The sequence below is a fragment of the Podarcis vaucheri genome (genome assembly GCF_965113315.1).
Source record: "Podarcis vaucheri genome assembly, chromosome: 4".
NCBI classification, from domain to species: Eukaryota; Metazoa; Chordata; class Lepidosauria; order Squamata; family Lacertidae; genus Podarcis; species Podarcis vaucheri.
The window spans coordinates 77,796,404-77,823,977 of NC_138762.1; the positions used below are offsets into that span (position 1 = coordinate 77,796,404).

A 27,574-nucleotide genomic window follows, 5' to 3' on the forward strand; every position below is an offset into this window, starting at 1 on the left:
CTGAAACAAAACTTTGGTTAATTAAATATGTCAGCTTCATAACCCATGGTTTGAAGATGGCGGTTTTTTTAGAAACTAATAATTTTGTTTCAAACTGTAATCTGGGCCACGCATAACAAAAGGATTCTTTAAAAAGTGAAAACTAAGTGTCTCCCAGCCACAGAGGTGGTGGAGAGAGTGTGTGCATTCAAACCCAAGGCTTTGCTTGGGCTCCCTGCAGCTCATGTGTAGCACTAAACCACCTATTAGCATTTCCTGAAATGTATAACTTGAGCTACTGGTTCTCTCAATAAGGGATATAATACAACAGTTGACTCCTGATGAAAAATTAGCAAAAGGACAGATGACACTTTTGAACAGAATTTATTTATTCCAAATATCACATAAATACATTTCCCCATGAATATTCCAAATATACATGAAATGAACATTGCAGCAATTTTTCTTATTTTTATTTTAAAAAAGGGGTTTGGCTTTTGTTTCATATAACAAGAAGTGCCAAACATAGTTGTAACACATACCTGTCTTTCATCTTCTTTTTAACCAAGTACAAAAATGCGATTAATAATTTATATTTGTACATATATACACATACACCCACACTCACACACACGTAGACATACACACATTTCTTCAACTAGCTTCAAAACAGATAAGGATTTTGTTTCAAGTTTTATCTACATAAAATACGTTTTCTTTTTTAAAAAAACAAAAAAACTGGTCACAAGCTCCAGGATCTGGTTTTTGTGGGTGCTTTGTTGATACAATCATTCCAGAGCTGCAAAATTAAGGCGCTACCAAACACCAGGCCTTCAGCTATGTATGACACTGCATGACTTACGCATACAGCTTTCTGAACACCCTCTGCCATTGATTCTCTTTGAAATTAACTACAGCAACAAGCCAAAGGAGCAGAAATCTGCTGATTATCAGCTCACTGGAATCACAAAGCAATCTCAGTGACTGAAAAGAAGAAAGGAGATTTCGAAAGCAGTAGATAAAAGGCCACAAAAGCAAACAACTGGTATGATCCGTGAATTTTTTTAAAAAAAGATTTAATTTTACTTACAAAATCTATTTTTTTCATACGGAAGCCTTACACAGCAGGCTTATAATGGAAAACAGGTTTTTGCATGTTTGTTTAGAGGGGAAAACGGAATGCCTTCTCCTTATCATAATCAATAAACATGTCTGGAACATTTTTCCGCAAAGCTTTTCAGACCATAGATACCCTAAGCCCCACTTCTCTTAGGCTGCCAGACCAATCAGCCTAAGAGAAACTAAAAAAAAAAAAACATTTTTAAAATGTTGGCTTTCGTCATGTTTTTCAATTAATGCGTCTGCTCACTTGACAGACGTTGATTATTAAAAGAGCAGACAACCTGACCTTTAATTTCAAGGGCTAAGTGTACCATGTTGAATTCTGCCAGAAAAGTCCTCCAACCAAAACAAAACACCAAATAAGAATATCAGCGGTGCTGTAGAGAACAGAATTTAAACATGGAAAGTGCTGAAAAAGTAAATCAGCAGAACAAAATAAGTTTCCTGTTTATGCTCAACTGCCGTGTAACTTCAGCTATTAACAGAAAACAAGACAAGGAGGGGAAATATATGAAACAGCTTTTAAGCAAGCACAAAGGTACTGTGAAAAATCATGAAGTTTGTCGAAGTTCCCTGCCAAAAATTAACGAGGGCACATTTTGAAGGGATTTTTTGTTTTTGTTTTTTACTAGATACCTTGGAAGCTTCTAATGTTCAGGGGGTTTACAGGAAGACAGATGTGTTTCGGAGAGTATGATAGCACCCAGGGAGCAGATCAAAGGGAAAATTCACCAAGACGGTCCTTTCTCTAGCTTAACGCTAGCTCTCTTGAAGGAAATACAAGCACAGCTCTGGTAGAAGGTAGCAGAACTTGCAGGAAGGCTATGGTAGAGATTATTAGATCATTGGTTGCAAGTTATGCAGTTTACAATTAAAAGTGTAGTCACAGGTCGTTACTTTACTACAAAAGGCGAATTCAAGGTAGAGGCAACTACAGTACATTCAGGGTGTGTGTTGATCAGTTCCTAGGCAACTGCTACTGGCAACTTCTGACTAGATACTTCTGCCAATCATCTAACACCACTCGGACTACAATTACGGTACGGATAATGCAGTCAATCACCTTTTAGATGATATTGCTTCCTGAATTCACATGCAAGTGTTCACACCTTCGTCAAAAGAGAACACACTTTGTAATTTAAGGAGGAGGCACTTCTGAAATATTTTGGTATTGCCACTATTTTCACCTTCCTGTCTTATTTGCACGTGAACCTGTGTCTTCAATTCACACGGCATTCCGAGATTTGAACCGGTGTTATTTCTCCCAAGCTGTTAACACAATTGTTTTCTACAATTTGGAGAGTTCAGCAGTTTGCAACAGTGCTTTTGCAGCTTCACGTTCACTGCTAAAATTTCTTTCCAACAGGCTGACAGACCTCTTTTTTTAAAAAAATAATAATTAAAAAAGAAAATTATTAACAATACGTACTGAGACATCAAAATACAGCTATATTTACAGAACCAACAACTAATTGAAGGTTAACACCTGGTTTAAGCTTGCATTGAAATTTGCCTTTACAGATTTCAGTATGTGCCTCCTCTCAAAGTTGTCACTGAGGACCAAGACTCCAAGCACAGACAGTGGTCGGTACATAACGAGTAATAATATTAACGTTTTGGTTAAAAAAAAATGTGCTAACAAACATTGTTCCAGTATAACAGGTTAGGCTGGCATGGATGTTGAAAATATAGGTGGAAACTGGATCTTACCTGTTCTGAGTTATACTTACAGAATGAGCATGGAAGGGTAATTTGAAATGGCAATTCTATATCTCAGCGGCCTTTTGAGAGATTACCACAGAACTGCTTGAACCAAGTATATATGTACATATGCTAGAAACGCTGGCCATGATCCAGCAATGAAGCTCAGCATGCTCAAGTGGCTCCAATGGCAGCAAAAAAAAAGCATCCCGTGCACACAGGGAATTCCATCCGGCACGGGAGGCTGCAGGATCCCCATGCGTACCGATATCTAAGTCACAACCACTGACAACAGGCTATCCATAAGTAACTTTTTTCCATAATGTAATGCGGGTCACCTGAGGTTATTCTTTTTTTCTATTTGTAGGAAGTGGGGGGGGCGGTTTAGGGGAACCCGACCATCCTATACGTACATCGAAACACTATTTCCCATTACACACAGCATGCAAGTTACAAAGACAGGGAGGGTTGATCAGCCGCAGTGCTGTCACCAGCTACTCTTTTGGTCAAACACTGTCTTGCAAGGCGAACGTCCAGGAAAACACATTTTGCTTCACAGATCAATCATTTTGTCAATATGCTACAGACGAAAAGACTGCCCCCTGTTCATTTAACACTTGTTATCTTGTGCATTCTTCCTCTGGAGGATATTTTGGGGGGTTTCCCTTCAACTGTCAACCTCTAAGAATTGTTTTTTCAACGTTTCTTTTCAGTTTCTAATCCACTGTTTGTTCCGAGTTCTGCTGTGTAGAATTCAAAATGGCTGTTTGGGGCGTTGGGGGCATCTCAGGGCTTGTGACTCAGTTGTCCCCCCCGTGATAAAATGGACAGTTGGTTGCAAGTAGCGATTCCAAGTTGTTGCCTGCAGCGATCGGCTAGGCTGCGATTGCGGCGCAACTTCTAAGAGGCTCAGATTTCTCCAGGACAAGAGGCACAGAATGCTTGGTTAACTACTGGGCAGAGTGTGTGCAAAAAATAAAAAAATTGTGAGTGCTTAGATGAGCAAATCAGTTTCACTGAAAGGGAAGAGTGCGCGGTCTCTTGAGAATACTTAGGAGTATTCACAACCATTTGTTTTCAGTGTCTGTTCACAAATGAGGATGTGTCATCTAGGTCTTTTGCGTGTCACAAATATTAATACGCGCCGTATAGCAATCAGACGATCTTTAAGCGAAGTCATGGCAAGAATGGCCAATTGGGCCCTGTTCTCCAGTGGCAATACTGCCAACAGCCACCAGTACCAAGCTGGACCACTTGGGTTGCTCTGCAAAGGGAACAACAAAACAAGACATCTTTAACGTGCTTAATATTTATAGAAAAATCTAAACAACAACCCTCTGCATTAAAATGTCTTACTATTTATAGGGTGATCCGGAATACCGCATTCTGCAAAATCCTCAGGCGACCGAGAGTGAGAACAGACCCTCTATTCCTCTCACCAACCCATCTTTTGGAGAAAACAGTACTATAACAGGGAGTCGGCCCAAAACCAAAAGAGCACTCTCTTTTCTGAAACTATTTCTATTTCTAGCTTGATCTCTGTCTAAGACAAAATTATACCTGGCTAAAAATAATTGGCACAGAATAGAAACAAACAAAGCTATAGTATGACAATAACCTTTGGTCTGTTGTAATACTGATGTTTATCATGCTAGCTAGAGAGAAAGAGAGAGAGACAGAGAGAGAGAGAGAGAATGTGTATTCGTTTAAAGAGATTGAATATACATCTAAGTCATTCACTACCATGTTTAGTTTGTAAGCCCATGTGAAATCATACAGTTGGCATTATAGGAATGGACATCTTGAAGCCATCCCACAATCTTTGATGAAATAGGAAGAATAACATGGGTGGAGATTTTTCCTTTAATGAGAATTGCTTTTTCCATTCTGGCTTTAAGCAGTTTTGAGTATTAAAAGCTGAACTAGGAACAACACTGATCATTCATGCAGATTTGCTCCTTTCTAAAATTTCCAGAGAGTGTTTTCCACACACACACACCAACCACTCACTATGTGGTCTCTCAAGTGCAACCATCAAAGGAAGATCTCTGTAACTGTTTCGATTGAACAGTCCCGTGTTACTGATAAGACTGTACTTTCACCCTGTACTAGCACAAAATGATTGGTTTATAATCTCAGAAAAGGCTAATGCACAAAAAAAGACCAAGGAAACAAAGCTAAACTGAAGCCCGTACAAAATTTGCCCCAATGTCTGTCTGTTAAAATGAGTTATCAGTCTATGTGAGCAAGTCCAAATGTAATTATGACACAAATGAGGATTTAACATCTTAATGGATTCTCCCTGGGGTGGTAATCCAAACGTGCAAGATTTATTGGTGGCAGAAATTTAACTAGATGTTTTTTAAGGTGGTGGTTGTTGTTTTACTCCCAGAAGCAAGTGAGCATAGACCACAGTTTAGTATAGCAACTAGCTACCAATATATGTATTTTTAGGGCAGAAGGACAGTCTCTCACTCTCTCTCTCTTTTGAAAAATCTAACGGTGGATTACCTGTAACACTTCCCCCAACTTGAACAACAGCATGAATTAGAGCCCTTCCCCCTCTAATATATCTTTTGGGGGGGGGGCAGAAAAACAGTTTTGGCAGGAGGTATTTGGAGCAGAGAGAAGTAGCAGGTTTTCTCATCATAATTGCCTCATAAATGTGTGCTGGAACCTTGTAGAGGGAAAAAACAGTCAGGGAGCAATTTGGCAGCGGCAAGGGGTGGGCGGTGGGGGTTAAGCAATCCCCCTGCTGTCTCTACATTCCAAATTTCTTCTTCTCAAAGTTCTTTTTTAAAGAAAGGGGGTTGGTTCTAATACACATTTGCATATAATGCATACCTAGCCCCTGGTGAAAAACGTACTCTGCACACTCCTATCTTTGACCCTTTCTCAATTTAGTAAATTGAACTTCTTACAAATTTCAGCTCTGAGAATTCTGCTGTTGTTCTAGGGACGAGGTGTGTATGTGTCGGTGTAAAATGGCATATTTTGTTCTACTCACACTGCAGTATCATCACTGGATGCCTATTAGGTTTGTACTCCTTTGTTGGGGCCTAGGGATGTGGCTTGCATGGACCCTATCCCTATACTGCACATTTCCTGGGCCCTGCTGCTCCACACTTTCAAGCAGCAAGCTTTGGTCTGCAGGATTGGTCTCCAGGAATTTCCCCACCCTTTCAGAGGAAGGGTGAAGGGAACTTATGGTCCACCCCCCTGCAAAAGTCGATGGAAAGAAAACCCCTACTCCGTGCTCTTAGACGTTCTGACCCACGAACATCTCTTCAAATGGAGACTTGAGGTATGTATAGCACTTACCTGTGGCTCAGCCTCCTTCCCTGGCATGGACCCAAAGTGGTTCAGAATTTGCGCTTTCATGTTGTCTTTAAGAGAAGTAAACCAGGCGACAGCTTGATCATAGACTGAATCATGAAGGCGGACAAGTTCTTCATACTCTGCCCCTTCAACCTACACAATGTGCAAAAAGGGATTCAAAGTCACGTTTCTCTCATTTGCAGTGTAACAAAAACAAGGCAGATAATATGAATTAGGGTTTATCTACACTTACTTTCCGGGGCACGGTCCGTGCTTTAAAGCTCTGTGTCCGAGTGCCCCCCTTTTTTTTGCTTCAGAACTTCCTCTGCAAAACCCCACTCTTTAAAGCTGAATTGGAGCAAAAGGCAACCCAGGGGAAATCTGAATAGCCATTTGCTCCAATTCAGCTTTAAAGAGTGGGTTTTAACTGGTAAAGCTCGGGGTGGGGGGGAAGAGGACTTGGACACAGACCAGGAAAGTGTGGACCTGTGCCTGGAAAAAACGGAGCAAAGGGTAAGTGTGGTTAAGGCCTTAAAGTGCCGCCTAAACATTTAAGCCACTTTCAAAATGACTTGGGGCACAGTAACTTGATTTTTGCGCTAAAATGGGCACTGGGACAGAGGACAGTGTAGCCTAGAGAAGGTGTACTCCCTGAAAGCTCTACTCAGACCCATTCTGTCCCCTAAGCGTGTGGCAGAAACTGCAGTAAGTTTGTGTAAAAAACCCACCAACACTTGCTTTGCAATCACAAGGGCCACAAGCTTTCTCCTTCAAAAGCAAAACAGAGATCCTTTGGGTGGTAAAGGTGTTCATCTCATTTGGGGTTTTTTATACTAACTGTTTTAGAGAACTTTTCGTCTGAATGTTGAATGTGTAAATGTATGTATGTCTAGAGACAATGGATAAAGTGAACACCATCAGATGTACCGCTGGATAAGTGTTTAATGCTAATTGTATTTGTTTAAAGACCAATATAAATTGTTTTTAAAAACAATTTAACACATAGGTTACAAATATATATGTATATTTTAAACGTTAGACAGGAACTCTTTCTATACTTTTTGAGAAGCCAGCTAAAACTTTTAATTCAGCAAACCTATCCAGACACAGATCACTATTATGTATGCATGTTTTTAAAATGTTGGTTTTTATCTGTGTATTATTGATCACCTTATATTAATTGATGTGTGTAGATTTTTCATTAAGGGTATACCGTATTTTTCGCCCTATAGGACGCACTTTTTCCCCTCCAAAAATGAAGGGGAAATGTGTGTGCGTCCTATGCGGCGAATGCAGGCTTTCGCTGAAGCCTGGAGAGTGAGAGGCGTTGGTGCGGACCGACCCCTCTCCCTCTCCAGGCTTCAGGAAGCTAACCGCAAGCCTTGCGAGCCCGGCGGGAGTTCCCGCGGGCTCACAAGGCTTGTGGGCGGCAGCCTGCAGCCCGAAGCACGGAGGACGCCCAGTGCTTCGTGCAGGTGTCCGCAAGCCTTGCGAGCCCGGGGGGAGTTCCCCCCAGGCGCACAAGGCTTGCGGGCAACAGCCTGTTCTGGGGGCTGGGGACGGGGGAAGCTCGGGAAGCATAGCGTGCAGAACGCTTCTGTGCATACACATGCGGCAAAACCCAGAAGTATATACTTCTGGGTTTGCTGAGTTCACAAGCCGAAAAGACGCAACATGAACCTAATGCAACACGAGGTATGACTGTATTCCCCAAGGCCTGCTAGCATGGGGAAGCAATTTCTTTGTACTGGAAACTTGTGGCAGCCACCTAAAAAGTCAAAACTTCCATCTCTACCACTGAGCAGAAGGGCCTAACTTGCTATCTCCCCTCATAGAGTCTTAAACTCAGTGACTGCTTCCAGCAGCGCAATGGGTCTGACAGCAGCGAGCTCTCCCATAGCCTTCATGCATTTGGGTGCTATTCTTAAGGCAGATCAAACCTCCTTGACTCAATGTGGCTTCTGCATTTAAGAGGATTTCACTGTATTTAAAAGGGACAGTCATCCACAAGGACAACCTTCTTAGGGGAAGGATGGAAAGTGAAGAGCAGAGAGTTCAACAAGGTGCATGAAGCACAAGCGTACAATTTTACACACATTTGCTTCATGTGGAAACTTCTCGAGCCACTGTTTTATGGCGAAGCTTTTGTCCAGACATTTGCATGGGAATCAAAATGGCATCCTTGATACAAAAGAAAGTTCTGCCATATTTTGAGGTAGTGGAACGTGCGATCTAAAAAGTGGAATTCTACCAGATTCTGGGAGGGACCAACACCTTGTCACCTCAAGCATTTCCAAAGCTTGGTATTCTCATGGTTTAGTGCTGCGTTAGTGTCCTTCTGATACAGTGAATAATGTGTGTATGTACTTTCAATTATTTACACAATCGTGTTGCAGATTAGTAGCCTCAGGTCTGGTAAGCTTTCAATCCTCCTTTTGAAGGATGGAAAGATGGCAATCAACAGCGAATGATTATATATATGCACGCTGTTTGAGAAGCCACTTGCTAAACAGTCATCTGTATTCTCCCCGATGTCCATGACTGATGTGGAGGATGTGAGTTAAGTCTCTTTGCAGAGTGGATATTAGGCAAATATACTTGTAAAAGACCCTTACGAGACGAGTTGTAATTTGAGTATATTTGAACAAATGATTTTTTTCTGCTGCCAACTCTTGCTCTGCATGTAATAAAAGATCTATTTCTAGTATTCTGTCCAAAACTCAACACAGTAGCTCAAGTTATTTTAACCTTCAAGATCAGAATGATATCCTATTCTCTATGCTTTCATCTGTTCCTTCCATCTGAGAACAACTTTACGCTGCGCTGCTGGAGAAACCAGTCGCAGAAATTAACAGGATTAAGCGCCAGTGACCAAAGCATGCGTGAGCAATGCGTGATCCGATATAGAGCTTTCTAATGCCTTATCATCAATCTAAAGCAGAGCACCACTATTTAAGAGGCATGATACAAATTACAGGCAGATTATATATGCCAGTTCTTACATTTGTCCACTAAATACTCCTAGCAGCACTTATAACCACCAATTTTAGTGAAATTCCAATTTCTCATGTTGCTTGTTTCCCCAAACTGCTGCTGCTATAAACTCATGCTTTCTCACTCAATATATTTTTCAGGCTGTGCAAGACATGTACAACTAGGAATGCTACAAATAAAGTTATAAACATCTCCAGGAAAATGCTTCCAGTCATTGTGAAGCTTGGTATGATGCTGTCTCTTCAAAACTTGTTGAGCATAGTGTTTCGATTCAAAGTAATCAAATATTAAATTTCCTAATGTTAGTGGACCAATATGCAGAGCAGGTGAGAGGAAGGAAATGGCTTAAGCTACTGGGGAAAGAAGGTTCTATGGTTGGTAGAGGAGGAGAAAATGGCAAGGGATGAAGAGAGGTTAGTATTAAAAGGTTTGGATAGGGTTGCCTAATGGGAGGACGGGACCCAAAACTAATATAATTTATTTTGCAGTTAAGTACATAAAAGGATGCATACTTGGAAGGCAAGTGTAGAAAAATGCCTCACAAAACTATACAAGTTACCTTTTTATCTTCCATGTATTCAATGTTTGCAGTATTATACCCGTCTCTCTGACCATGGCTCAAGACCCTGAAACGCCGGACACCAACTGTGTCAACAACTGAACGTCCGTCAGGGAAAAACTTCACATCCCTGATCTCTAACATGCAGCCGTAATCAGCAAACCTGAAGGGACAAAGAGAGCCATATTAGTCCTGTGTATTAAGTACTTAAGGAATGTGTCTCATTGATTCAATATGGAATCATCAATTCCGTGCATAAGCATGTCTAGAATCAAGCTGTAAAAGGTTCTTGCATAAATTGTGCATATACGTGATCAGAGAGATGCAACGCATGTGGAACTAGGTATTCTGTGACTGATGAAAGGCTGCAACATTGGTGTTAGAAGAATGCACGGACTACGTTCAGATGGCTGGATTTTGTTAGTATTTTGCAACTCCCCATGAGATTATTGACGGGGAACAGTTAGGAGTTCTCTTTAGATCAAGGTGTGTATGTGCTGCAGGATTTGCCGGCCGCTTGAATTGTCGTTTTGTCATCTGAGTCAGCATGTAATACACACAAGTCACTTTCAACACATGTAATAAAACAATCTTTCTTTATTCCTTTTGGGTGAGAACTTCTTGTCGGCACCAAGTTGAGGATAAACACATATTCATAACGAACACACATTGTAACTCTAGCCATGGATCCTTAATAGTTCTTTAAAGTGTGTGTATGAATACACCTGAGTGCTGGACACACAGGTGGGTTCAGACACACACACTCCGTAATACCAGCACCTCTTTCGGGAATTTAGTATTTTCAAGTCTGCTTCCAAATCCTTTGCTTACCCTTTCAGTTCATCAGCTAAGCACATGCCAAACTGCTTGGTGCCAGTATCCATACATCTTCTTATCATTAGCCGATAGCGGGGTTCAAAGATGTGAAGAGGGCAAGGAATGGTAGGGAATGCCATGGTGCACACAAAGATGGGGACATCTTTATTCAGGCTGTAAGAGAATGAAGAGTCGTATTAAATCAGCACATGGAGCCAAAAGCTATTTTCTGAAACCTGCCATGAAATAAGCTTGGCTGTGTTGACATTATTATTCCCTATTTCCTAGGCCTTCCGTCTATCAGTGACACACCCACATGCAACATTAATCCACAGTTTTGAAATCAACTGGAGCAGGCCTGCACGCCATGTCTGTTCTTGGCCTACTGCTTGTAGTGCGTTTGAAGGAAATAAATCATGAGCCCAGCACAATCGTGAGCAAGGCACACATCATAACAGGCTTGTTTCCTTCGCCCCTGCCCTCCTCTCTTTCATAGGAAGGGTGCTTACTTTGACAATTCCTTCATTTCTTCTTCGTAAACTTTCTTCCTTTCAGACAACTCTTCTGGCAAGTAGCGAACTATTAATTCTTCAGTAAGGATGGTCTTCTTGTAAGTTCGGCCGGCCAAAAACTAAAAATGAAAGCATTCAAGAACTCAGTAACAAAGCTGGCTTAGGGGCAGAATCTAGTGATGAAGTTAGTGTGGTTAGCCAAAACGTTCCATACTTTAAAAGCACTGGGGGGGGGGGCTGCAGATGTTGTTGGATGGCAACTCCTACAATTCCTTATCATAAGATATACTGACAGGAATCTGACTTCCAACATCATCTGTAGGCCCCAGGCTCTGCCATCCTTGCCTTAAAGTCTGAAGAGGAGAAAAGGTGTGTGCAAAATACACAAAGATGGCACAATCCTGTATAGTGCAGTGAAGGGTTAACCTTGGTTTTCAACAGCCAGGACAGATACCTGGGATAGCAAAATAGTGGGGGGGGGGCACTCATTACTGTATCTGCAGAAGATGTTGTAAAAAGAAGGAAAGAACAGGACCCATTCTATTATTGTCGTAAAGCCATACTGCAAAGAAATTTCCAATTACTTTCCTTTTTTTGTAGTCAAAAACGACCTTGGAGGAAATAATTCATGTTTAACTACTGCTATGCAGTATATTCATATCTTGCTAGCGAGGCTTCTTTGAGATGCCCGGCTATAAAATGAGGTTCACATTAACAGGTAGGGAGCCTGCCAAAAGAGGGTTGTTGTTGTTTTGCTCCTCTACTAATCCCTCCCCTGTGTTTCCTGGCTCTGTGGGCAACAGCTGGAGCCAGGAAGAGTCCAGCTCAGACATAGCAGGGCTGTAGCAGGTCCCTGCAGGCTCAGTGTTCATGAGGCCAGCTCCAGAAATATTTGACACCTTGTCTTGAGTTGGGTGTGTGGATCCAAGTCTCCAATAGCCCAATCCCTTCAGCAGTGTCTGGGCTAAAGAGTGTGTACATGAGCTTCCTCCATTCCTTTTGCCCTCATACCAAATGAAAAACCTCGTTGTTCCCCCAAGAGGAAAGCCTCCTGGACCCTGCAATAACTTTGGGGAGGAAAGCATGCAGCTCGATCTCCTTTGGCCTCCAAATCCGCTCTGGGAGCTTAGGCTGAAGGGTAGCACATAAAAAACACCTTGCTTCCTTTCAGCCTAACTTCTATTCACAACTGTTTAGAACCACACAACTTTATAGAGTTGGAAGGGACCTCAAGGATCATCTAGTCCAACCTGTTGCACAATGCAGGAATGTCTTGCAAAACATGGAGCTCAAACCCACCACCCGGAGATTTAAGAGTCCCACACTCTTCGCATTACTTTGCCTTTTATAATGATGCTTTAAAAACGTTGCGAGCAACCTTGATTCCCAAACTTGGGAGAAAAAGAAGGCTATAAATATATTAAATAAATATAAATAAAACTGAGCTGAGCTGTGCAACTCTTGAGCATGCCTAGCCTTGTGTCCTGCTGCAATTTTGAGTGGAGGGTATTTCACCCACACCCAAAAGTTTCCCTGCATACCCTGAGGGCCTTTATCACTGGAACACACCTACTTCTGCATCACCAATTCTTTATTTTGCAAGCCACCCCCCCACCCCACCCCACCCCTGGTTTGCTAACAGTATTACCCAACCAAGAGGCTTCCATTCAAGCAGCCCATGGGAGATAGTGAATACTTACTTCAGACAGCTTTTCCTTACAAAGCGGACAGTATGGATTATGGTCCAGGCAACGTTCAAGGCATTTGAGGCAGAAAGTATGTCCACAGGGAGTAGCAACAGGTTCGTAGAATAACCTGAACGATCGTGAGCATTGAAAAAACAACTGGTTACTCCACACTTCCGTTCAAAGCACAACTCCATATTTTTCACATGCATTAATAAAGGCATATGTGATTTCATGAGGCACAAATAACAGCTCCCCAGTGTTAAGATACTCAGATATATAAGGTAGACGCCAAATTGCTCCTTAAACCAGGGTTGCAGGTGCCAAAACAAAAATTCTAGTTGCTATTTTGGGCCAGAGGGCTCAAAAGTCGTATTTTTCAATACAACTTTTGGGTTCCTGAAATTTATTCTGACTTTGCAGATAAAATATAATGGATAGAATTCTACAGGATGTGTTGTTAGTGTGTGAAAACAGTCAAGATCCAAGGACCCCCCAGGCATGCACCTCCAAATGGTGGAGACGTCAGGCGCCATCCTGGCACCTGGGCATCTCCACTTGGTCGCAAGTGGCCAATGGGCAGGTGCAAAGCGCACCTGGCGCCTGATGAATTTTGAATGCTGCTGCTCCCAAAATGTCAGTGGCAGTAACTCACTCTCTGGTACATTCAACTGTACAACTTTTGTCGAGGCAAGTAATTTCGTAAGCTATATGACTGAGAGCTCGGTTTTTAAAAAAGAGTTTGAGCATAGCTATAGAGCACATATTCCACAGGAAATCAATGTGATGCCCTCCTGAAGTTTTTGTACTGCAACACCTAACTGCCATGACCACTGGCACGGCTGGCTAGGGCTGATGGGGAGCTGAGAGTCAAAAAACATCTGGAGGACCAGTGCTATTTTTCTAGAAAAAGAGGTGCCAGAACTCACTAAGAACACCTCCCTTGTTCACTTATAATGGTGCCCATGAAAGAGGTGCCTGCAAGGCCCTTTCAGCCGAGCTTCACCCACCTGCCTGTCGCCCGATTTCATAGGACGTTCCTTTGGCACCGCACCTTGTTGTGCTGCTTTCGGCAGGGACTGAATACACTCAGGAGTTCCGGGCCACTTCCAAGCATACCTGATCCCTGCCAAAATTAGCACAGCAGGGCAAGGTGCCAGATACGAGCAGCACCCAAAGGTAAATCCCCTGTCGCAACAGGAGAACCTGCAGCTCACTCCAGACGGATCCTTTATCTTTGGCACTGCTTGAATTTGGCACCTTACACCGTCATGCAGCTTTCAGTGCGTATAGGATGCACTCAGGAGCTCTGGGTTTTTATGGCATCGGGTGACTGGCAAGTCGGCCATCCTGTCAATGCGGCCTGTGGAGGGTTGACCACTTTCAGATCCAGCCCTCCAGCTGATGAGTGGTTCCTCACCTCCATGGGTAGATAGATAGATTGATAGATTATGAATTAAATAGCTTAGTGTGCATAAGACAGGATCTTTCCCTCTTTCCTCCGCCTTTAAAATGCCACACAATATTTTCCAAACAACATTTAGTCCTTTTATTGCTAATACCTCATGCAAAGGGAACACTCAAAATCAGATGCATCCACAAGGCTTGCAGGTATCGCTGTTAAGGGAAGAGAGTTGGGATTTTCGCAAGAAGCATCTCCATCTTAAAAAGAGAGAGAGAGAACACACACACATTGAAAATCAGCAAGGTTTACTGAACGGCCCTATTATTAATTTTAATTGTTCAAGGTCATCCTACATTAAGAGCTTTTTCGCTAACTAAACCAACATTTCACAAAGGATTTGCTGGAGTACTGAATTTAGAGTATTATAGAGAAGAGCAGGCTAAAGTAAAGAGCGTAAGGCACCCATTTTCCTATCAGAAAAATCATGTGTTTACATCATTTGGAATTGCTATCTCCAGCTCCAGAGGAAGAGATAATGAATTAATTTTTCACATCTGAAATTACTGAAAAACATCAAAAGCAAATGAAAGCTGCTGCAGAACAAAACCAATGAAGTTGGGTAACTTGTTGAATCAGATGAAGTAAATTCCAGTCCATAAAAGCTTATGTTACAACTAATGTGTTCATCTTTAATATGCCACAAGTTCGTCGTTTTTGCTGCAAAAGAACAATACTGTAAACTGGGAGTTGCATCAAAACTGCTCTCCAGAGAAGGAACACAGGTCTGGCTGTAAAATTTCACATGTTGCTCACTTTATTGTTTATTGTATATGACCTTGGTGGTTAGGAGTGAAACTCTCCCTCCAAGGAGTTGTATCTGGCATTTTCTTTAAACAAATTTCAGCAAATGCCGATGACACACTCTTTACCCTGGCTTCCGAGATGCATAATTTTACAACCGACCTTATTTATGTGATTGGGCTTTGTCTTAAAATTGTTTTCAACATTGTGCTGTAATTGTTATCAGCTGCCCTTGGGGCCCTTAGGGTGAAAGAACAATGAATTACAGTGGTGCCCCGCAAGATGAATGCCTCGCAAGACGAAAAACCCGCTAGACGAAAGGGCTTTCCGTTTTTCGATGCGCTTTGCAAGACAAATTTCCCTATGGGCTTGCTTTGCAAGACGAAAACGTCTTGCAAGTCTTGCAATTTTTTTCGCTCCCCCCCTTTTCTAAGCCGCTAATAGCCTTTTAGCCGTTAAGCCTTTAATAGTCGCTAAACCGCTAATAGCACTAATCCGCTAATAGGGTTGCTTCGCAAGACGAAAAAACCGCTAGACGAAGAGACTCGCGGAATGGATTATTTTCGTCTTGCGAGGCACCACTGTAAAATACTATTTCAACTAATAAAGTTTTTTTTTTAAAAAAAAGAATCCTACAAATTTATCAAATTAAATTCAAAAGCTGTGACAGAGGCATAGGCAAACTCGGCCCTCCAGATGTTTTGGGACTACAACTCCCAACATCCCTAGCTAACAGGACCAGTGGTCAGGGATGATGGGAAATGTAGTCCCAAAACAGCTGGAGGGCCGAGTTTGCCTATTCCTGCTGTGACACATCATGTCATCCCACAGACGCTGCCAACCTGGTGCCTGTGGATAATGCCCCAATTCCCCAAATTATTTAAAAAAACAAACACCTTCTACTATTTTAAGACCCTGATATATGAGATGAGGTGTAGCAACACCACTGTTCTCATTTTTCTGTGAAAAATTAGCCAGCTCTCCCCTATTCAGTGTTTCGCTTTGAGCCACACCCTAAGTTTAGAAAAATTCCTGTAGACATCTGAGTGTGAGAGAGGGAGAGATGAACACGTGTTGTGTGTGAGAGATGTGTGTGTGTGTGTGTGTGTGTGTGTGAAACAGAGAGGCATGTATCCATGACCTATATGTGGGCAGCAACTGTGTACATGTGCATGAGAGAGGGGTGTGTGTTGTGGCCGCCTGCCGCGTTTCTTATGGTTCTGGAGAATGTTCCCTTTTATTTGACAACAACAGTATCCTTGCATGTGCGCACGAGAGAAAAATCAATATCGTGAGATTTTCAGAAACAGGCTCAGTAGGACATGGATGACTTCCAGAAATTGTCTGGGGCAGGAAGGGGCAGAGAAGCGAATTATTGTACTCTCTTTAATTATGCAACACCCCCACAGCAGCTATGTGCCATTGTGCCACATCTTCATGGCACAGGTGTGAATGATGCCCACAGCATTTCCTCAAAATTCAAAACTTGCCCGCTGATCCCAAAACATGGTTAGTGACCCTTTTTCTACAGCAAGAGCATTCTCTTATTACATTAAACAGTGTATATATTACAAACTTTTAACTTTCTAACTTACACTACTCATGGCAGAAATTGTCCAGGTGCTCTTAATGAAAAATAACCTACCAACCACAGAAGCAGAGTAGCGTGAATTTCCTTACAAAGCAAGGAAAAGGAGAGATCCTCATTCAAAAAACACACCTTTTCTAGGAATTTTGATAGGGACGCCCAAGCTCTGTAAATCCCCATCACTAGAAAACTTTCTTTTTAAGCTTGCGCCAGGCAGACTGGAGAGGACCGTTCCCAAAGTTTTTTTGTTGTCTTCAAAAGAGAAGTCCAGTATATGATGAGAAACAGAAGACTCTGTACTTCGATATGCATCAGTCTCTTGGGACAGGTTTTTAGTTAGCTTCAAGGTGGCCTCCTGAAACAGATACAACAATAGCATCTTCAATTCAGGAACAGTTTCACAGACCGCTGTTGCATGACCTTTACAACTGCTGCTTATAAATCATCTCCTACCCCAGTTACATAAAAATGGACTAAGTGGATAATTATCCAAGTCAGTGGAACAGTGGCTCATGCAGGGCTCTATTTGCATAATTACTGGAACAAACAAGCTCTGGCTTGTATCTCAATACTGCAAGTCTCCCCAGTATGCTTTAAATGGGACTCCTCAAATTTGCAAAACTTTACAGTTTCAGCTTTTCGTGGGCAATTTCTTTCACTTTGTTTTCTTTCCATAAGCAAAACACTTCCTTTGTGAGCTGCCATGTTACTGACTTTACTGATCTAGGACCAAAGCTGAGAAACTTCTGTACACTGTGCTCCAAAGTGCTGGTGTAATCACTTTGCCGGTCTATTCTAAACCTCAGTAAATAGTCAGATAGGGAGGTGATATTCTGATCCCCAACTTTTTATTTTTGAAGCATACGTGTTGTAAGCCTTACCTTTGAGGTCTCTGCAGTTGACCCATCTTCTCCAGAAGACTGTGTGTTTATGCTACTTAGAAACACAGGTTTCAACCTTGTATACGAGGTCCGATTACAAAAAGGTGTTGTTAGATTATCGTGCACGTTTTCAAATGCTGGGAAAAACATCTCACACATTATCTAAACGAAGAAAAAAGGAGAGAGAAAAAGAAACAAGTTTTGAAATGCTCTTGCAGTTACTCGGGTTGGAGAGGTCTTGGGGCTGAAACAATCTCACCCTATTCTCAGGACTTTAATAGAATCACAGAATTTGTAGAGCTGGAAGGAACCCCAATCCTCTGCAATGCAGGAATCTCAGTTAAAGCATCCCTGAGAGATGGCCATCCAAACTCTGCTTTAAAAACCTCCAAGGAAGGAGAGTGCACAACCTTCCGAGGGAGACGGTTCCATTGTCGAACAGCTCTTACTGTCAGAAAGTTTTTCCTGATGTTTAGTTGGAATCTCCTGGGTAAGAAACCCAGCTTGCAAATAGCTTCTGGTTAGCAGTGCTGGTGCTGTGCCCAATGCCTGTGCTAATCAGGCTGCACATAGTTTTATCTGGTAAAGTTAATGATTAGAGGTCTTTGGCAGAACAGTATAATACACTAGAAATGAAGGAACTATAGATTATTGGGGGGGGGGCTATAGAGATCAGCTGCAAAGCTGCAGCTGTAGTGGCGTATGTGAGACCTTCACTGGTTGGTAAGCTAGTTGGAGGGCATCCACAGGTTAGATATGGTTTCAAAGGCTATTAGCTGCAAACCATAGTCTTCGTGATTATTTTAACCAGCAGGCAAATCCACAAGCAACAGTGGCTATTGTTTCATTGGAATGATCAAGCCACTCAAGCTATAAACCCCTCTGCTAATTATCATGAGCTGATTAACATGGCAGTGAGAACCACATCCATGACTAACACACAGTCTCACTGTTAACAGCAGAACTGTGCATCAGAAGCCTTTAGCAAAACACAAAACGAAACGCACATGCGCATATATTATTCCCTGCACTGACCACATGCAAAGTTGGTACAGTTATCCTACCTTCTGAGCTTCCATTTTCATTGAGCTCCATTCAGGATTTAAGGCAACACAATAAAGAAATTCCTTCAATGCTTCTTCAATCCTTCCTAATCCAGAAAGAGCTTGTGCTTTCACATAATGACCCTGTGTGAATATAACACACAGAAAAACCTCAATGTATCTCAGTTTCAAAAAAATTGTGGGAAACAGAACGGTTTCTTACATGCATTTCGTTATTTCATATTTGCTACCCATAGGCAAACAAAAACTTTTGCCACCTCCCCCATAGCAGCTTATGAACCTTGTACCTTAGGCCAATGGGGTTTATTTCGGCAGAGTGCCTCTGCATCATAAAGAGCTTGTTGATAATTCTTCATAGCTGTACAAAGTTCTGCCCGCTGTGCTATTAACGAACATTTACAGGAAGCTGAAAAATAAGCAGCAGACGAGAAAATGTAAGGGAAACTTTTGTCTAGCATTATTAAATCTTGCTAGTTTTACACAGGCACAATCAAAACATAATCAGTTCCTGCAATCAGTTCTTCTCTCTCTCTTGTTTATAATAGCATTCATGCCTTTTTAAGAATATGATGGTTGAGACACACATCTCTGCTAAAAGGCTGCATATATAAAGCATTGTATTTTTAGAGCTACCTAGCTAATCGCCAGGCAGCTTTCAAAAGGGGTATATGTGGCAAGTTCGAGATCAGTGTGACACCAGGTTCTGTAAGGATTATAAAACATGAGAACACTTTGGCATGCCATTTCACTATGACCCTTGGGCTTAAGTTTCTAGTAGCTGGCAAGCTTACTAATTGGTAATATTAGCTCATGGTTCACAATTCCTGAAGACCAAACTCTTCCTCTGCAAAAACAAGAAGGCTTAGAAGCAACAGTATTTTTTTTTTAATCATTAAAATGATTATTGACCCTTCATCCAGATTGAGGCCATCAGTCTACTATTGTTTTTCATACATTAATATTTCTGAATTATATAATTTAAATTCCCAATGCATATATATTTAGGAGGAGGATTCTTTTGAAAAAGGTTTTCTTTATATATATTAAAAAATCAGCATCAAAATCAACTGGAAAGTTAGGAGCAGCAACTGCTTGGTTTGATGTTATATAGCCTTCCTTGCAAACAAATTAGGATGCTCAATAAGCAGCCAATATCATATAACCTCCCCACAAAGCTTGTCTGGAAGTGACCTCAATATAAGCAGAGACCCCTCTGCTTCCCTTCAAAGATAGAGAAAAAACACTCAAGGCTTTATTGGCTTCCTTAATTAAGCAACAGAAGGTCACCGGTGAAAACCAGAGCTAAGTCTCTAAACCTACTTCAGCAAGACTCCACTCATGTGGTTAACATCTCTCTTAGAACTTTCAAGCCTACAGCTCCACTTCGCCTCCCACGGGCTCAGTTCTCTTAGTCTGTCCTTAGAAACTGTACTCAAGTTTTGTGAACAAAGATGTTTTGAAAGGGAACTAATTAAGTAGGCATGTGACTAAACCATTACAGTTCCTAATGAAAAGCTAGACAACAGGTATGAACAGATGAAGATGGAAGAGTGAATGATACCATTGATGGTCAAGTTACTGAATCACCTGCTAGTCCTTTATGCATCTAGCAGGTACTCATGCCTTATAACAAACAAGTCAGGTAGACACTCTGTAAAATACTCCGATGGTTTGATCCTATGCATTTGTACTCAAATCTAAGTCCCACTGAGTTCAACAAGTCTTACTGCCAGGTAAATATGTACAGCAAGGGCAGCTAACCAGTGACCCTACAGATGCTGTTGGACTACAAATCTCATTACAGTGGTGCCCCGCAAGACGAATGCCTCGCAAGACGAAAAACCCGCTAGACGAAAGGGCTTTCCGTTTTTCGATATGCTTCGCAAGACGAATTTCCCTATGGTCTTGCGATTTTTTTCGCTCCCCCCTTTTTCTAAGCCGCTAAGCCGCTAATAGCCTTTTAGCCGCTAATCCGCTAAGCCTTTAATAGCCCCTAAACCGCTAATAGCGTTAATCCGCTAATAGGGTTGCTTCGCAAGACGAAAAAACCGCTAGACGAAGAGACTCGCGGAACGGATTATTTTCGTCTTGCGAGGCACCACTGTATCCCACTGGCCATGGTGGCTAGGGCCATCTGGAGGATCTGGATTAACTACCCTGGTCGGTGTAAGATTTCAGGCTGAACCTTCCACATTCTGTATTGGCATTGTCCCCAATGCTCTGAACCACAGTTTTGCCGGCGTTTCTACATATGTTCTACATATGCTAGTGGATCTCTTAAGGTTTATGCTTTAAAAAGGGGAGGGGGCTCTTTTTTCCTCTGTGAAATCTATAGCAATGAAGGGTGAATCAGAAAAGAAATATTTGGCTAACTAGTTGGGGGAGTCTTAACCATTCTGGTTCAACAAGGATCGCTCTTAAGGAAGGTGTGGCATGTTTTCAACAAGTACTTTAACATCACCTACGGAACTCACACACAGTCTACCAAAGCTTACAAGGAACATGTGTTTTACCATGACTAACTACGTGATAGACATGGGCACTTAAGATATTTTTAAGCACAATTCAAAACATGTTTGTGCAAGCACAACGGAAGCGTTTTAAAACAGACTGAGACTGTGTATAATATGCAGTTACATCAGTCTTTCCCTAAATGTATTTTCTTCCCCCCACCCCCAAGCTTTAAAGAAGCCTTAGGTTTAGTAAGGGAACAAATGGGGGAGAATCTGCTTAACCCTTTCTCACCTAGGCATTTTTTCTCACTACAGGGGGGGGGGGAACACATGCTCATATATTTCTTCCTGTCTGGAACTACAGAGAGGAGATTTTGACCAGAAAGAACAGCTGGCAGGGGAAAGGTTAAGCAGAGACTCTCAAAGCTCCTTTTGGACAAAAGATCCACACAACTTCTTGCCATACGTTATTTTGGCCTCAATTAAATTATATATACAGTTTGTTATCTGATCTCCACATTATGCCACCATAATGGGATACAAGCTGTATGAGGCATATGAAATATACTCGGTCCGAGCATTCATCCTGATTTGTTTGCAGGGAGGTTGTATGAGGTTGTGTCATTTCAACCGTTGTCCCACATTTTCCAATATATCTTCCTATCACTTTCCTTACTTTAAAGAAAGTTTTTGGCTTTTGGAAGCGTGTTGGTCGTACAAGACTGCCGAATCCATTGAATTTGCAGGTGTGCAGCTGAATCCCACCCACAAAACTGCATTGTTTGGTAGGTGGCCCACATTGTTTGATACTAGATTGGATCCGGGCATAAATGGTACTAGGAAATTACACAATGCTGCAGAATGAGTTCAGTTAGTGGCAGCACTCTTATTTCTTATGTGTAGATTTTGAAGAACTTTTTTGGGGTGGAGAGGGTGGGGAGGGTTATATTGGAACAACATCCTTTTTGGTGATTTCACCATAATCATGAGTGCAGACCAGCAACTGCTGTCAAAGTTACAGGGGGAAACCTATTTGAGGCCAAGAGGTAGGTTTTCATTAACCAGACACATAAAGTAAACACTAATATGCCAGAGTTTCCGTGGGCTTGAACAATCATGCCATTACGATTCATGAAACTATTCAAGTACAGTGGTACCTCGGGTTAAGTACTTAATTCGTTCTGGAGGTCTGTTCTTAACCTGAAACTGTTCTCAACCTGAAGCACCACTTTAGTTAATGGCGCCTCCTGCTGCCACCGCGCCTCCAGAGCATGATTTCTGTTCTCATCCTGAAGCAAAGTTCTTAACCTGAAGCACTATTTCTGGGTTAGCAGAGTCTGTACCTGAAGTGTATGTAACCTGAAGCGTATGTAACCCGAGGTACTACTGTATGTCTGAAGCGAATCCTCACTTTATTCTGCACAGATCACGCTGACATCCTGCCCATTTCACAAAATGCTGTGCAGAGATTCTGCCCTGGGTGGGTCAGGATTGCTCCTAAACCCATTTGCTGGCAGAGCCCAATGCCAGGCTTGCAGGAAATAATCACACTGGAAGCAGCAAAAGGAGACTGCTCAAGCCCTTATAGCGCAAGGAGGGAAACTGGGCAATGTTGTTAGTTTGTTGTTGTTGTTGTTGTTTGCAAGGGGCAGGGTGGCGGGCGAGTAGAAAACTCACATCTCTACATGCCAGTTCTAAGGTTGCCCCAACCAACAATGACAAAACTCTAGTTCTGCAAAAGGAGTAGTCCAAGTAAAAATGGAACACAGATCTCAGTTTATTTGAGGAGGGATCATAGCTGAGTAGGAGAGCATCTTCTTTACATGTGGAAGATCCCAAGTTCAATTCCTGGCATCTCCAGTTAAAAGGGATCACATAACAGGTGCTGGAAGACCTCTGCATGTTCACAGAACGATGCAGCTATTATTGTGAGTTTGACTTCGCTTGCCGAAGAATTGATGCTTTTGAATTATGGTGCTGGAGGAGACTCTTGAGAGTCCCATGGACTGCAAGAAGATCAAACCTCTCCATTCTGCAGGAAATCAGCCCTGAGTGCTCACTGGAAGGACAGATCCTGAAGCTGAGACTCCAATACTTTGGCCACCTCATGAGAAGAGAAGACTCCCTGGAAAAGCCCTGATGTTGGGAAAGATGGAGGGCACAAGGAGAAGGGGACGACAAAGGGCGAGATGGTTGGACAGTGTTCTCGAAGCTACCAGCATGAGTTTGACCAAACTGCGGGAGGCAGTGGAAGACAGGAGTGCCTGGCGTGCTCTGGTCCATGGGGTCACGAAGAGTTGAACACGACTAAACAACAACAACAACAAATTGGTTGACAGTTTTGTTCTCTCTTACTGGAATTAGTTCCAGTGTATAGGATATTACTGATGTAGATACAGTGGATATACTGGGATTCATGATTGCACTGTGACTTTCTAGAATAAGTAAGGAATGTTTTCACAACATTTCAAGGGCATCTTTAAATAGAACTCTATTTAATTCCCATTACTACAGCGCAAGAAGAAAGCTAGATTTAAGAACCAATAAAACTGGTGCAAGGCTTATTCAGGGAATGGTATTACTAATTATTAATGCAGAACAGAGTGAAGTAAATTTAACATTTCATTTTTACTGCATTCAGCCTTAAAAAAGTACTGCATTTATCCCTAAAATATTGCCAGCGTTGAATAATCTTCACCACCACTACAAATTTTCAGAGTTATAAAAGGGAGTTGCAAAAAATATACCAGTTTATGCATCTGCAAGGTACATCTAAGTGCAACTAAAAATGAATGTTGTCTGTTATAGCAGGAATGCAAATAAAAAAACATTACTGCAGCTTACAGTGAAATAATTAAAAGTATAGGTGACATCATCGTAACACTTGGAATAGGGCAAAAATTCAAAGCAGGGGTGTTTAACCACAACAGACAGAATTAAGGTGAGCACAGCCTGCTGCAAGGAAACTTTCCCAACATGATTCTGTTTGCACCCTGCTGCCACACTTCAAATCAGCTGGAGCTTGAAAACTAGTTCAAGGCTAGGTTGAAGAGCACTGCATTACAGTAGCCCAGAGGTGTTGCTACCAGGGACATGCCAAACATCTAGTTGTGTAGTATCTAGGTCGATGTGATGCAGACAGCTGTGTGCTACTCAAAAGCTGGAAGAACACATTACTGGTCATGGCTGCCATTTGGGTATCATGAAACAGCTACAGGTTTCCAAGGTGCACATTTGTTCTTTATTTTTATTTTTTTGAATAACCAAGTTGAATTTATTCGGACATGTTACAGGACTAAAGGAAATCCAGATTCGAGGAATCTGAGGACTCTGATTCTGAAGCCTCGTTCCACCGCTATTGTTTGCTCTTTATTTAATTGAAAGGAGACTCCCATTTAAGAAAAGGCCCGCTGCCCAGCATCAACAGGTCCATCTTATCTGACTGAACTTTAGTTTTCTCACTTTTATTCAGTTCATTATGAATCTTATTCATGGAAGACCCTGCCAGCCTGGATATAGAAGGAAATCCGTAGAAGACTCCATGAAGCTGTCTCACTTGAGTGTTAAGAAGCACAGGCAGAACCTTGAGAAACGACACAGGATTGTCTCCCACAAGAAATGGAAATACCACCTTCAGGAACTGCCCTGCAAGGTAGGTACAGAAGCATTGCAACCGAGTGCCACCTCTTAGCAATCCTCAACATTCCAGAAAGACAATCACTGCCACTGATATCAAAAGCAGAGATCAAAAGGAATCAGCTTTCCCCCACTCAAGCAGGTAGTAGTAATCCACCTACGATAAAGGAGTAATTAAAGGCTTGCTAACTCCAGATAATCCCATCTCACCCAATACAGAAAAATCCCATCCAGCGCAGCTTCGGCATCGCTCTGGGACCCTTTCTGGGGGCTGGGGAAGCTCGGGCTTCCCCCGCCCCCAGCCGCGCAAGCTCCCAGAGCATGCTTCGCGCAGCTCTCGGCAAGCTGTGGGAGCCCGGCGCGACTTCACGCTGGGCTCCCACGGCTTGCGGAGAGCTGCCTGTTCTGGGGGCTGGGGTCGGGGGAAGCTCGGGCTTCCCCAGCCCCGCGCCTGGGCGGGGAAAAATAATCCCCCCTTTATTTCTCCCCCCCCCCAAATCTAGGTGCGTCCTATGGGCCGGTGCGTCCTATAGGGCGAAAAATACGGTATATTGGGACAAAGCCCACACTTGTCATGGGGTTCCTGGGTTTGTTGAGACTCACCAGTTAAGGAGGTCTCAAATGGAGATAGAAGTCTCCCCATATCCACAACCTGGGACATATCCAGCAATGTTCTGTCAAGCTCCATCAGGGAGACCAAGAGGCAATCAGTACACTGACTGGAAGGCCTATTCTGTCCCAAGCTTCCCCTCTAATGGAATGTCTTTTGTAACCAGAAAGAATAAATAGTTCAGTAATATATAATCAGGTGGCCAGTTGCATTTCCTTCACATGTAGTGTTTACTTGTGGTTAAAGCATCATTGGGAGTCCTTTAATTATATGTTGCACATCCAGCCTCTGCTGTTAACAGGAGAACAGTCATTCTAGAGCTGCTCTCTAAGTTCATTCTGTATAGTCCATTCCTGTCTGCCCTACATTAACCTCCTCCTGTCCCAGAAGCAAACATGTTTTTTCAGCAGTATTTATCAACTGCTAAATTCTGCTAAATGCTGGCTACAATCTTATAATCGCAAAACAAAGGGAAACGTAAAAGTAGAAGCACAGAACTCAGGAGCTGCAAACTAGAAAGCCAGCCATCAAACATGTTCTATATCTGCCAAATGCTTCCACAAAGGCACATGTCTGTCCAGAAATAACAGCCTATCACTTAAGTCAGGATGGGAAGTACAGTAGGAAATGGCTAACCTTCTAGGTGAGCAAGATAAAAGAAATTCACCTGGGGTGCATTGAAGTCATGTCAAGGCTTTGGGATATACTACTCTTGGATTTCATAGAAACATTACCTAATTATTGTAGTAGATTCATCGAGTGTGGAATCTATTTCCCATTTAAATGAGTGGTAACATTCCTAGCTACCTTTAACAGATGACGGCTGAGCCATATGCGTACAATTTTATTTTATTTTAAACCAACATAAAAATGCAATACAGCTTCATAAAGATCAGAGCTACTGACAGTCTCTAGGTAACCACAACTCCCACTGCATGATATTTCTTCTGTGCACGTGTACTCAGTGGAAGAGCGGATTTCAGAGATGGCAAATGTGATGCTTTTGAAAAGGAGTGGGATGATCAGTTCTTTTTCTAAAGGTTGCATCAACCGCGTTTTAAAACACCAGACACATTTGTCTGCTTCTTGGTCACGTTGAGGCAAGTATAACAAAACATTTTAAGCTCTGATTATCACTTCTTTTTTATGTGAAATCTGGCAGGCTCATCATCATCATTATTATTATTATTATTATTATTATTATTATTATTATTATTATTTTGTGAGGCAGAGGAGGAATGAGCGAGAGGCAAACCCCCAATTGTCTACCTAAACCTACCTTGTATTAAAGCAGAAATTAAATATTTTGTTCAAAGTGGATTGCTCCAGCCAGTTGGACAAGCAGGGCTGAAGACAGCATCTGTAGGCCTGACCCTGAAAAGATTACGAAAGCCTGAACTAAGACCTAGGAAAAGACACAACATGCTTGCTGGCTCAGTGAATGCCTGTAGTCCAAAAGGCATGTGGGACATCTTTTCATTGCCACGTGAACCATGTTTGCATACACGTTATCAAGGGACGCTAGGGAAAGAAAAACAAACTTACATAAGCACTTCCAGCTTCTGAGTTATATTTTAACCAATTATTTAAGGGAAAACAAAAAAAAAAAAAACCCAAAACGCTCTTTCAGTTATCCTTGCTCTGTTTTGTTGTGAAAAAGAAAGAGGAAGGAGGAAAAGGGAGAGATGGCCAGATAAAAACGCTGTGAATATACAGTGGTAACTCGGGTTAAGTACTTATTTTGTTCCGGAGGTCCGTTCTTAACCTGAAACTATTCTTAACCTGAAGTACCACTTTAGCTAATGGGGCCTGCGGAGCACGATTTCTGTTCTTATCCTGAAGCAAAGTTCTTAACCTGAAGCACTATTTCTGGGTTAGCGGAGTCTGTAACCTGAAGCGTATGCAACCTGAGGTACCACTGTACAGTGGTGCCCCCCAAGACGAAAAGAATCCGTTCTGTGATTCTCTTCGTCTAGCGGTTTTTTCGTCTTGCGAAGCAAGCCCATTGAAGGATTAGCGGATTAGCGCTATTAGCAGCTTTTAGCGGCTTATCTGCTGATCGGATCAGCTGATAAGCGGCTTAGCGGCTTAGAAAAAGGGGGGGAAAGGGGAAAAAATCAGCAGGAACTCGCAAGACATTGTCGTCTTGCGAAGCAAGCCCATAGGAAATTCGTTTTGCGAAGCACCTCCAAAACGGAAAACTCTTTCGTCTAGCGAGTTTTCTGTCTTGCGAGGCATTCGTCTTGCGGGGCACCACTGTAATATAATTTTCCATCCATGCCCCAATCGTGAAACAACAGAAACCATTCACAACGATAGGGCAGTGGCACAGTGATTTGCTTTTTTCAACCCTGTTTTGAAGCGTGCCAACGAAGTGTCTGGCCCAACAACATGTGAGAACATATGGCGCAGGCTGTCTACTGGAAGAGAAGACTCCACACCATTAACTT

The 27,574-nt window shown here is 42.3% G+C and overlaps 1 protein-coding gene across 1 annotated transcript in view; it reads right to left on the reverse strand.

The window, feature by feature from the left end:
- Positions 1-709: 709 nt before the first annotated feature.
- Positions 710-27,574, reverse strand: part of LONRF2 (LON peptidase N-terminal domain and ring finger 2) — a 38,520-nt gene continuing 11,655 nt past the window's right edge. The window contains exons 2-12 of the mRNA XM_082220084.1: positions 18,713-18,831; positions 18,426-18,548; positions 17,362-17,523; positions 16,613-16,835; positions 14,249-14,348; positions 12,702-12,816; positions 10,999-11,120; positions 10,505-10,663; positions 9,674-9,836; positions 6,124-6,273; positions 710-4,066 (exon numbers count right to left, since the gene is read on the reverse strand). Of these exons, the coding sequence (XP_082076210.1) occupies positions 3,908-4,066; positions 6,124-6,273; positions 9,674-9,836; positions 10,505-10,663; positions 10,999-11,120; positions 12,702-12,816; positions 14,249-14,348; positions 16,613-16,835; positions 17,362-17,523; positions 18,426-18,548; positions 18,713-18,831 (1,595 nt within the window). The 3' untranslated portion in view covers positions 710-3,907. The remainder of the gene's footprint in view (positions 4,067-6,123; positions 6,274-9,673; positions 9,837-10,504; positions 10,664-10,998; positions 11,121-12,701; positions 12,817-14,248; positions 14,349-16,612; positions 16,836-17,361; positions 17,524-18,425; positions 18,549-18,712; positions 18,832-27,574) is intronic.